We start from the raw sequence: 12921 nt of genomic DNA on the forward strand, positions 1-12921 counted from the left end.
CACCCCATCAGTTTCGTCTGCTACTAGGGCATTCCACCTGAGACGGCGGTCAGAGCCATACTGTCCAGTGCCGAGGCTCTGACAACTTCTGAGTCGATTCTAACACCTCAGATCTGACTGGGATGCTACGGCTCCGAGAGTCATCAAGCTCTGAAACTGTCTGAGCCGAAGCATTCAGAGACATCCTCTGAGTGGAAGATGCAAATATCTTTGGATCTGATTCAGACAGTTCTGGTATACTCAGATCCAGGGGCTCTGAAATGGATGGATGGATCAGAGAAGGGGCCAAGAGTGGTGGAGTAGTGCGAACTAGGGCTTCTTGACCCAAACGGGTAAGAGCCGGGAGAACTCCTGTCTGTATCTACGCCAACAGAAATTCCCTCATCATTCTGTCCACATCAGCTTTGGTCAGACTTCTGGAAGAATGAGAGAAAGCTGAGGATGGGAACTTAGATTGCTGGCATTCCATAAAAGGAGAAGGTACTCTGGAAGGTATCTGATCTATACTGGGTGAATATCTGGTTCTGGATAAAAGTCTCAGATCCAAAGGGCTTGGATCCGATGTTGGCAGAACAATAGCAGCCTTAAGATCCAAATTATGTTTCTTTTTTGATGGTTCTGTGGATAGGGAGTCGAGGATCCTGAAGGTCTAGGAGATTTAATGGAAGGCTCCTTTGATTTTAATTTGGGGGGTTCAGCCCCAGCAATAGACTCAGAGAAGGATGTAAGGAGTAATCCTTTCAAAATAAGCTAATTTTTTCTGTCCGCAACAGCATGCAGATTAAAGTTTTTACAGATAGGACAGTCTACCTGAAGATGGTCCAGACCCAAACATACATAAAGAGTATCAGACAAGGGCAACTTGTGCGCACACTTTTAGCATTCTGACATCTTTTTTTGTATGTTTGTTTAAACTAGCGTGTTAAGAATAAGAAGGAAAGTCCTTTTATTTTTAAACAGTGGGGAAAAAAGAAGAGAAATATTAATGATGGTACAAAGAATTACACTAGAAAGTATAAAGGGTAAAGACATATAAATAACAACAAATACCAATTATGGTAAAAAAAAAAAAAAAAAAAAAGACTACACAGAGTGTAAGAAAAGGGAGGATTTATAGTAGAGAAAAATGCTAAACTAGTATAGAAATGTAGAAAAATGAAAACACTTATCGTTATAACCAAATGCTCGAGAGCTCAAGGCGACCACATCTAATCATGAAACTGGCAAAAGACATCTCCAGCTTTACTCTGTAGCATATCGCCTACTCAGAGGTGATCTCTGCCTAACATATAAAGCTATGTCAAATCCAGAGTTGTTGGACATGCTACACCTAAATAAATCCTAATCCCTCTGAGCTACACACTCCAGGGACCTAAACCTTGTCACCACAATAAACATGACATGCTAGAGGGATAGATTCCTATCCCAGAGACTTCCCATACTCTGGAACAAGCAACCCATCTATGTCAAGCAAAGTTCCTCATTAGCACTCTTCAAGAAAAATGTTGATAAGTGGATGGGAAATAGGAAATACACCCCAAGGATCACTTCTGTGGCTCTCCTCGACAGGGGTACAGGAAAACAACTTTCTTGGGTGGCATAAGCTAGGGAACCTTGTTGGCTAGGCTCACGTAGGCCCTTGGGCTGATAGCCTAGTACATACCTATGAAACTATAATGTAGAAGAAATTATCTCATCTTTAAAGTTCATAAATGTAGCATCACGACACTTGGCAAAACAGACATAAATCACAGCTACATAATAAATGACACCATAATTAAAGATCTAGGGACAATAGTAGATATCAAGTTAAACTTTGACCAGTGTGCAAACAGCAAAGTCAGCTCCCAGTTCTTTGCTGGTCCACGCATAGGGCTATCTGCTAGAATAACGTGTTGTAGTAATGTGCACCATGATTTTCTGCCAAATTTTTGTGAAAGATTGAACTAGTTCCTGACAAAGTAGTCATAGGTTATGAGAGTCAAACATCACAGCTACATATGTAACGCTGTAGTTATTCATTTACTTTTTTTTTGGGGGGGAGGGGTGCAGCAGAAAAAAAAAAAGAATGGTTAGCTCAGTATAATTTCAAGTCTTCCTTTTTCGTTGTTTGCTTTCTAACCCCATTCTGACCAACTAGCTTCACTTCTGGCTGCCCTATATGACTCATGTACTTTCCACACTCTGGGTCTAGAACTCAGGGGCATATTCATTCCCCTTGGGTAGTTAGACTTTACCACTGACAGTGGTGATGCTGTCCTTGGTAAGGTTACAGATTTTTGTTTTTTACATCTCTATGCTTACTCATTACGGCTGTGACTTCCATGTAGGTGATTACACCACAGCACACAGGAAGTGTTTCCAGGCATTTAACCTCCAGATTTACAGATTACAGTGCAATGCATCTCTTATGCAAGTGAAGTTGTCATGGTCCTCACTCACGGGCCAACCACAGGCCCCAGGCATTAGCGATCTGCTTCTCATGCCCCCATTTCTCCTGTGCCAACTCCTTCAGTGACTGAAATGCTAGCTGAAAAGGGGTTTATATCTCTAAGTCAAGTCAAGCAAGTGGTTATGATTTCAATTTTTTTCTGTAATGGGTGGGTATCGCAAATGCAAAAGTAATAACAGACTGGACTACAGCTGGATCTGAACAGCGTCCCTTTTTGCAATTAACATCATGCAATCACGTTGAACTATTTTACAGTTTAATAAACAAACATTAATTATTAAAATACTAGTACAATACTGAGTAATACCTTGTTTCTGGATCCATTTTAATCAGTTTATGTCTGTTCCTCATGTGGTCCCACTGTTCATCCAGCCTATGAGAGGCTAAGTGTATCACCTGACTTTTAACATCACATGTTGTTGGACTGTAGTTTAAAAGTAGCTGATAACATTCCAGCTGAGCCCTACCCCCTCCAGAGAACAAAACAGCGGAGGTGCATGTGTTAGTCTTTTCAACAACAGACACAGCCATCGCTTTAATGCTTGAAATATGATCATTGATGGTTGCCAGCTTTTCAATGTAGCCCAGAGATTCAGAAAAAGCAAAAATGTTCATTGTAGTATCTTCACTGCCTGTTACTAAAATTTTCACATGTTCACAATTAGTCTTTTTAAACCCAGTCAGATGTCTTACACAAGCAAGTTCTCGGCCATGCAAGCATTCCTTAATTAATGGCTGGCTGTAATCAGAAAGCTGTCTTTGGCAGACAAATATGTCACCTGATTTAATATAAGCGAAAATGTTTTGAAAATTGGTCCTGATGTAGCTCCATGACCGATGGCCTCCCCCACAATGTACTGACCACAGTTTCTCATTGGTCCTTGTACTCCAGAGAACAAAGCTGATAGAATGAAAACCCAATACTAGCAGGTCATTCTCAGGGGTGAAAAACAGCTGCTCTATCCAATCCATTCCTTTACAGACTCTCTGACTCCTCAGAACTTTAAGTTGCCCACCTTCCACTTTCAACTGACAAATGCAGCCATCTCTTCCAGTACTATAAATGAAACCTTCATGAAAACAGACTGATGTTGCCCCCACCTTTCCATGAAGTCCATAAAGAATAGAAACTGGTTCCTGGCCCTGAAGTGTCACCTTTTCTAAAACTGGGTTTTTAACATCCAACCTTACATAGTTCTCCAATTCAACACTGCTGTTCTTCGGGAAGAGTGCTGCTTTGTAAAGCTTTGATCCCCCATCAGTAACTTTAGCTGCAGTACAAGAATATAACAATAACGATCCCCTGCGGTCTCCACATACAAACAGGTCTTCTTGGTGCAAGAATGCAATGCCAGTGTGCCATCTCTGTTTGCACATAGGCAGCAGATAATGATGCTTTCCTTCCACAGATACTATACAGTTATTACAACACAAAACCTCTAACCAAACCATTATACCTTCAGGACCAGAACAAAAGAGATTGCACCGATCTGCATTATACTCTTTGTGGAAGGCCCAGCTCAGGCTGTGAACTTTACCATTATAAATTTTTTTCTCTATATATTCTCCAGGACAGGACAGCAAGAATATTTTGATATGCCCTGTTATATTCCCTATAGCACAAAGCACAAGTCCATTGAGTAATTCTACAACCTCTAGTAAACTGTATGATTGGTAACTAGAGTCTTCCAAGATAAAATTCCACTGTTTGGATATTAAGCAGTATGAGTATACACACCCAGCATCAGTCATAACCAGAAGCTGACTTTGTCCAACAAGGGTTACAGCTTTTGGAAGTCCAGTGATTGTAACTCCACACAAATTAAGGCACACAGGACCATCTTCCTCTAATATATGTTTTCCAATCTTCCATAGTCTAATGCCAGAATCAGCACCACCTGTAACTACCCAGCCTTGGTCTTCATTGACAGCTACTGCTCGAATGCTTCTTCCAACGTGCCCCTTAAAATGGTGGAGAATTTCTCCACTGTAATTCCAAACAATGCAAGCAGAGTCTTCTCCTATGCTAATAATGTAGTCATTTAACAGTTTTACTGACCACACCCTCGACTGGTGACCATACAACATAAGCAGGCACTGAACAAGGTCAGGAGAAAAACTTGGGTCTTGTTTCAGGTCTCCAACATTCCACAGTCTAATGCTTCTGTCATCAGAAGCTGAAGCTAGAATGCCTTTATTCTGTAAATAAAAAACACTGAAAATTACCCCATTGTGCCCGCTTATTCTTTTTTCTGTTTTTATTCGTCCGTCTGTATTGGCTGACCCACTCATGCGCCAAACAACAAGCTGGTTAAAGACAGTTCCAGATATTAACACTAATTCATGCCAGGTTTGTCCAAAAAAATGTGCTGAATATAAAATACATTTTTCTTCACAATGCACTTCTTTCAGGGGTTTTCCTACTGTGTAATCATAAAGGACAACAGAATTATGGCCAAGGGCTAAACCAAGGTACAATGCCTTTTCGTTGCTCACTGCCAGCCACTGAACATCCCATATCCAGTCGTGAAGTTCCCACAGACGTGAGACCTCCTGCAGCACTGCTCCACCATTGCTTTCATTAAACTGCAGTACAATAAGACACTTGCCACCAAACACAGCTAAAAGTTGACCAAATGTTTCTGAATTTTGAAGACAGCACTGCTTAATCCCATGGATGTGGCAGTTGCCCAAGACATTCTTTAAACAATTTCTGTAGCTCTCTGTCTCAGATTTCAGGCTATAGACACTCAGGATCGGTCCCTCACCTTTAAGCGAGAAAAAAAAAGTAGAATTAATAAATTAGAACTCTTGACACTGAAAGGTGGACTGGGTAAAGAAATATTCACTTTAAATGTATATTAGTTTGAGAGAAAATAAACTCAACTACATTCATTACACTGCTGTAATTATCTGCAAAATAGGGCAAACACAACAACAACACAACTCACTTGCATGTTCTTGTTACAAAAGGATGGAGTCCTAAAAATATCCCAGTGACCTGGGTTAAGTTATCAAACCCAGGTCCTGAATGAGCTGAGCCAGAATGAAAGATGGAGAATGAGTGACCAATGTCATCTCACCCATGAACCTGTGGTGGTGGCTGGGAGAAGAGGCAGAAGGGGAAGAGGAAGGCAGCACAGAATTTGGTGTACGAGTGTTATACTATATAGGAATGGTGCAGACTCTAGTGCAGCCAGGAAAAGGGCATTTCTTTGGCCTACCAAACAGTGCATTTGCACCGTAGGCATCTTGAAGGGTTGGAAACACAACATTTTTTACTGCAAGACACTGCTACAGGAGTGTCCTGTAGTTGTAGTTATTGGCCATTTGGGCGGTCTTCCATCTCTCTCCATCTCTCTCAACTTTCTGATTTGAAGGCCTGCATTTGCACTTGTTTCTGTCCTGTAACTCCTGGGCCCATCTCATTTGCTCACTCAAAAAAAAAAAAAAAAAAAATGTATCTGCTTTTACTGTATTTGTGTTTCTTCCTTATTTTGCTTTTGCGTCATCTTAAAAGTACTCAGTTATATTTATTACTGCTTGGTGTAACTCATTCTGAGCCTTTTAGTTTAAGCACTTGGGCTTCAGACCAGTTATTTTACATTAAGAGGGTTTGTGGTCTGCACTCTTGTGGGAGGAGAGGCTGGACTCTGCCCTTTGAGCTGGGAATTTCTGGTTAAAGGCTTATAGTGATTGCATATTTGAACTGCTTCTTACTGAAATTGGTACACCTTGTTTGCTGTAGCATAGACTAGATCCAGGCCTGCTGAATCTAGCTTTGTTTGTATAACTTGAGCACTAATCCAGGCATTCTTTAAAGTATTCAATTGTATTTATTACTGCTTGGTAGTAACTTGATTAAAGTGTAGCTATCATTCTAAGTCTTTTGGATTAAGCACTTGGGCTTCAGACCAGTTGTTTTACATTAGGAATGTTTGTGGCCTGCACTGTGGTGGCAGGACAGGTAGCTTACATCCTTCTAAGTTGGGAACTGCTGATTGAGGGCTCAGTGTCTGTTATTCTAAAAGTGTATTAGTTCTGGTTTAAGCACTTGGGCTTCAGGCCAGTTATTTTACATTAAGAAGGTTCGTGGTCTGCACTCTTGTGGGAAGAGAGGCTGGACTCTGCCCTTCTGAGCTGAGAATTTCTGGTTAAAGGCTTATAGTGCCTGCATATTTGAACTGTTCCTTAGTGAAATTGGTACACCTTGTTTGTTGTAGCACAGACTAGATCCAGGTCTGCTGAATCTACCTTTGTTTGTATGCTTGTTGTTTGTTTGCTTGTTATTTCCCTGAAATGCTAATTCCACCTAAAATGTGGCTTTTCAGCGCTTCTGTGGATCCCTAGTGATATCTGCATTGCTTACTGTACTTATTTCCTTGTTTCACTTGAAAGAAAGTTAGTGTTTGTCATTTTTGCATTTAAGTTACCTGGCACTTGCTCACTAAAGCAATTACATAAGTCAGCACTAAAAAATTAAAAGCACTACACCCTCACAAACTCCCCTTGAGTACCTTGTTCCCCATTGGCCCTTTTTTTCAAATATAAAGGAATTCCCAATACAATTCTAGCATGTCCAAAGGTCAGTTGTCAATCTCCTCTCCGGTCCAGCTGGTGAATCTGGGAATCTTGAAGCAATGTTACAACTGCCTCATGTACACAGACAACCCTCTCCTCCTCCCAACAAATTCCAAGACATGTGAGAGATGCAACCATATAGCCAAACTGGGGGCTAAGCTCTCTCAACTCAGTACTGGCGTAACCAGTCAGGAGGAGAAGGAAACCACACTCACTACAATTCCAGTCTCACATAGACCTACCACGACAGCAAACCAAACACATAAACACACAAAAACATACTCGGAGGTTCTAAATAAAAATCTACCTAAGCAGCAGAGACCTCCAAAGCAAACACCCAAGCAACCGCTACCCCAAAACAAAACACGTGCAACAACTAGCTCACAAAGCCAGTGTACTGAACAGTCACAGCCCTTAAGGCTAAACAACACACCTGATACACTTGTAATAGGTGACTCTATCGTTAGGCACACTGACGTCCCGCTCACCAGGCTGAACAAGGAGAAGGTCATGGTGAGCTGCCTGTCGGGCGCTAGGATCCGCCACATAACACAAGCACTCAGGTCACTCCAAGGCAAGTACAAATATGACTCGGTCATTGTCCATGCTGGTGTGAATGACCTGAGACGTACCTCCCTGGACTACATGAAAAGAGACATAGAGGAGCTCTCTGAGCATGTAGCCCAGGCCGGTATGTCCCTGACCTTGAGTAGCATCTTACCCTCACCAAGAATGATGCTACAATATGAAGACAAGATGATCAATTTCAACAATTGGCTTAAGTATTGGTGTCATTCAAAGGGGATCCAATGCCTGTCAGCCTGGGATGACATGCTCAACAAGCCACGATGCTTCGCTAGGGACAGCTTGCACCTGTCACCCCTGGGCTTTCGGATATTGGCAAAGGCTCTTGTTACCCCCATAATGCCTTTTTTAGGCAAGGCTCAAAAGACAAACCCACCTCCATAGGTATCACAAGGGATAAGAAACTAAGAGTAATGCTACTCAACTCCAGAAGTCTAAACCTCAAGATGCACTTTTCGAAACTCTCCTTAGCATGGAGAACATCGATATCTGTGCAGTAACAGAAACCTGGTTCAGGGCTCCCGAGAGCACCCCAGCACTACCAGCTTATACCTCATACCATGCTTTTTGGCCCCAAAACTTGGAGTGAACCACAAAAGGAGGGGGAGTATCAATATTCGTCAAAGATACCCACACCTCCAGGTTGGTGGCACAGCATGAAGCATCAGAAACTATCCATGTGCAACTAACAGTGGGTAAAACTGCCTTCCAGTTTTTAGCCTGCTACAGACCACACTCCCAAACCCAGGAACCCCACTCGGCCTTCCTGAGAACACTGGAAAATATGAAGGTCTCTCCAAACACCATTATATTGGGCGACTTCAACTACCCAAACATAGACTGGGAGCATTGCTCTAGCTCCAACACCCTAGCCCAAATGTTCCTAGAATTTATAAACTCAAATGCTATGGAACACCTTGTTACCACTCCCACAAAAGGGGAAAACATACTGGACCTGATCATCACCAACATGGGGACTCTATGCCCCAGACCAGAAGTGTATCCCTCACTGGTAAGATCAGACCATAAACTAATCTCACTGGATATTCACATCCCGTCCCCACCCCCTGCCCAGAAAACCACAGTGAAAAACTTCTCTAAAGCAAATTTCACACTCCTCAAAACTGAGGTGGAATCCTTCAAAGCCCCCGGGCCTGAGGAAAATACGGCCCAGACCGCAGAATCCTTTATAAACGCATTCTATGAACACCTTCAGGAATGCATGGATCATGCAATCCCAAATAAAACCAAGACCCAATCCTCCAAAGGCAGACGTCCTGTTTGGTGAACCCCAGCCATAAACAAACTATACAATAGAAGGAGGAAGCTACTACATGATAGAGCAAAATTCCAAAAAGGGAAGGCATCTCTGATCAATATTTGCAAAAAACTACGGGCACTCATAAAATCGTCTAAGGTCAACTTCAAGAGAAAAATTGCACAGGACACTAAGGATAATCACAAGGCTTTCTTTAGTTATGTTAGGAACCTGGGTGGGAATTCCCAGATATGCTCAGAATTAGTCCAAAATGACAAAAAAATACACCGAACCCACAGACATTGCCAACATCCTAGCTGACAGGTTCAACGCAAACTCCCTCCCCACCAAAGGGCAAATATCTATCCCAGCAGAGTGCTGCCCCTGACATCTCAGATGCTCAGGTAAGAGCCGCCCTCTCCAAAGCAAAAAACACAGCATCAATGGGACCAGACGGTGTCCCGGGCTGTGTCCTAAATGAACTCCAAGAAGAGCTAAACCCAAACATAAAACTACTGTTCAATCTCAGCCTTACTACAGGATATGTACCCAAAGAGTGGCGTACAGCAACAGTGGTCCCTCTCCACAAAGGTGGTGCCTCAACGGATCCTGGAAACTATCGCCCCATAAGCCTGACTAGCTTGGTCTGCAAAGCTATGGAAAGGATCATCATGGACCTCATAAATAAAGATATTGGGGACCTACAGACACTGGATCCTACCCAGTTCGGCTTTGTTAAGGGCAGATCCTGCCTCTTAAACCTGGTCATTTCTTCGAAACAGTCACCAAGGCCATTGATGAGGGGAAGGTGGTCCACACAGCCTACCTGGACCTCGCAAAAGCCTTCGATACAATACCCCACTCGGGCATTATAGATAAGCTCACCAGCTTAAATATAAACCCCTATGTCACTAGATGGGTTGCAAACTGGCTCAAGGACAGAACCCACATGGTTAGAATTGCTGGAGCCATGTCAGATTCCAAACCAGTTACAAGTGGCATCCCACAAGTCTCAGTCCTGGGACCTCTCTTGTTCGGTATATATTTCTCGGAGGTACAGGCCAACACGGAAGGACTGTGGCTAACCAAGTTCATGAGATGACTGCAAACTGGGCGCCATAATAGACTCTCCAGCCGACACAAGCATCCTCCAAAAGGGCCTCATAGAAACAGACAACTGGTGCCAGAGCCATGGCCTCAAGCTAAGCCAAAAGTGTACAGTCATCCCTTTGGCAAAACAAAGTGCCCACAAATTACCACATAGGTGGTAATCCATTAAGTACAGAAGAAGTAATTAGGGACCTGGGGGCCCAAGTTGATAGCAATCCCTCATTTGACAACCACGTGGCCAAAGTGGTTAGAAAAACATTTTATATAGCCCACCTAATCATGAAGGGATTCACATCTAGATCAGGGGGGGTCATCGTGCCTCTTTACTCATCCCTCATCAGGCCCATAATTGAGTACAATGCCCCTTTTGGGATGTACCTTACCAGACACCTGCAGCAACTGGAAAGACCCCAAAAGTACCTCACCAAGAGGATCAAAGGGCTCACAGATGCCATATGCTGCCCGGTTAAAGAAACTCCAGCTCTACTCAGTGGCATACCGCCTGCTCAGAGGCGATCTGTGCCTGATGTATAAAGCCATGTCCAACCCGGAATTAATGGACATGCTGCACCTCAGAAAATCCAAATCCCATCAAGCTACGCTCGAGAGACTTGAACCTCAGCACTGAAATAAATAGGACATGCTGGAGGGACAGATTCATAACCCAGAGGCTCCCTTCACTCTGGAATAAAATCCCAGTCCAGGTTAGGCAGAGTCCCTCATTGACTCTATTCAAGAGGAATCTTGATGAGTGGATGGGAGATCATAGGTTTACCCCGGGTATCACTTCTGTGTCACTGTTAGACAGAGGCACAGTATACTAACCTCGAAAAAGGGCATAGCAAAATTAATTTAAAATGGGTGGCGAAAGCCAAACACACTCTGGCTAGGCTTATAAATGCCCTAGGGCAGATAGCCTAGTATGAACCTATGAACTGCCAGAGGGTGAAAAGGGAGTAATTCACACGCGCTCCATTAAAAACAGAATAAACATGAGAATAGAGGAACAAAAAACGTTAACACCTGATCGACTCTACATGCCCTTAAAATTAGCTGTATGTATCTAGACTGTCATTGTAAAACAGCATAAATCAACCCTCTACATCTCAAGCAAAAATGTTGAAACTGGCAAAAATTCTCTGTAGTCACAAATATGGTGCAAAAAAGAGGCATTTTTTTTACATAAAAAAGTGGAAAAATAGAGGAAAACTTAGATAGTCTCTAGTCTTAAAACCACACTATCAACTCTAATTCTGCTTCTGTAGTAGTTTCAAATATCAAAGGAACTTTAAACCAAACTTACTTCATATTGGGGAAACATGCCCCAAGATTCTCACTACACCTTTCTAAACATACTGGAAAATATTAAGATAGAACCAAATGCACTAATACTGGGTGATTTTAACTACCCTGCCATTAACGGGGAAAACTACTCGTGTACCAACACCTTTGCCCAACGGTTCTTGGAATTCATAAATTCCAATGCCCTGGATCAACTAATCCATAGTCCCACCAAGGGCTCCAATATCCTAGACCTGGTCAATCAATGCTCCACACCTATGGTCATCCCCTCGTTAGTCAGGTCTGACCATAAGTTAATCACCCTTAACATCCACATCCCACCCCCACCCCCATCCCCAGTAAGGAAATCTCCATAAAAAAACTTCTCCAAAGCCAACTTCATGCTACTCAAATCAGAAGTGACAAACTTCATGACACCCATGCAGACGGGAACTGAAAGTTCGACTGCTGAATCCTACACTAAGGCACTGTATGAGCACATCCACTCATGCATGAATTGTGCCATCCCAAATAGAACCCTAAGATGCTCTCCTCCAAAAAAAGGAAGCCAATCTGGTGGTCCCCTGCCATAAACAATCTTTACAACAAAAGGAAGAAACTGTTGCAGAAAAGAGGAAAATCCCAGAATGCAAAAAACTCCCTTACCAGCCTCAGTAAGAAACTGAGATCCCTCATAAAATCCTCCAAATCTAGTTACGAAAATAAAATTGCCAAAGATTCCAAAGACAACCACAAGGCATTCTATAACTATGTCAAGAATCTAAATAGCAATGCTCAGATCTGCTCTGAGCTAAAACAGAATGGCATTAAATATACTGATCCCAAGGATATTGCCAATATCCTGGCAGATCGATTCAGTGCCAACTTCATCCCCCTCTCACCCCCTAAACGGCCCATCTCAATACTGGAAGATTGCCAAATTCCAGTAATAACGGCCACGCAGGTAAAAAACACACTCTCCAAAGCTAAGAATACAGCATCCATGGGACCAGATGACATCCGGGCTGTGTACTACATGAACTACAATATGAACTGGCACCTCATCTAAGTGTCATGTTTAATCATAGCCTCACCTCAGGTTTTGGGACCACTGAGTGGCGCAGAGCTACAGTTATCCCACTGCGCAAGGGGGGATCCACCTTGGATCCCGGAAACTACAGTCCCATCAGTCTGACGAGCCTTATCTGAAAGGCCATGGAGCGTATTATCATGAAACTTACAAACAAAGACATTGGCAACCTTCAAGCACTGGACTCCACCCAGTTTGGGTTCGTGAAAGGCCGATCTTGTCTCCTGAACCTGATTGACTTCTTCAAATTAGTCTCCAGAGCCATGGAGCCTATCTAGACCTCGCCAAGGCCTTTGACACAATCCCCCACTCTGGAATCATAGATAAACTTACTAAGCTGGGCATTAATCCCTACATCACCCAATGGGTTGCCAACTGGCTTACTGACAGAACCCACACTGTAAAAGTAGCCGACTCCAAATCCAACTCCAAACAAGTGACAAGTGGAGTACCTTAGGGTTCAGTCCTGGGACAGCTCTTGTTTGGCATCTACTTCTCTGAAGTACAGGCCAACACTAAGGGACTTTGGCTAACAAAGTTTGCAGATGACTGCAAACTGGAAGC

At 43.0% G+C, this 12921-nt stretch overlaps 1 protein-coding gene across 2 annotated transcripts in view; it reads right to left on the reverse strand.

The window, feature by feature from the left end:
- WDR6 (WD repeat domain 6) overlaps positions 1-12921 on the reverse strand; it is a 370840-nt gene that overhangs the window by 226164 nt on the left and 131755 nt on the right. For both annotated transcript variants that reach the window (XM_044078749.1, XM_044078750.1), the window contains one exon: positions 2760-5220. In XM_044078749.1, the coding sequence (XP_043934684.1) occupies positions 2760-5220 (2461 nt within the window). The remainder of the gene's footprint in view (positions 1-2759; positions 5221-12921) is intronic.

The sequence above is a fragment of the Protopterus annectens genome, chromosome 7.part1, assembly GCF_019279795.1.
Source record: "Protopterus annectens isolate FY-2018-M chromosome 7.part1, PAN1.0, whole genome shotgun sequence".
Classification (NCBI taxonomy): Eukaryota; Metazoa; Chordata; order Ceratodontiformes; family Protopteridae; genus Protopterus; species Protopterus annectens.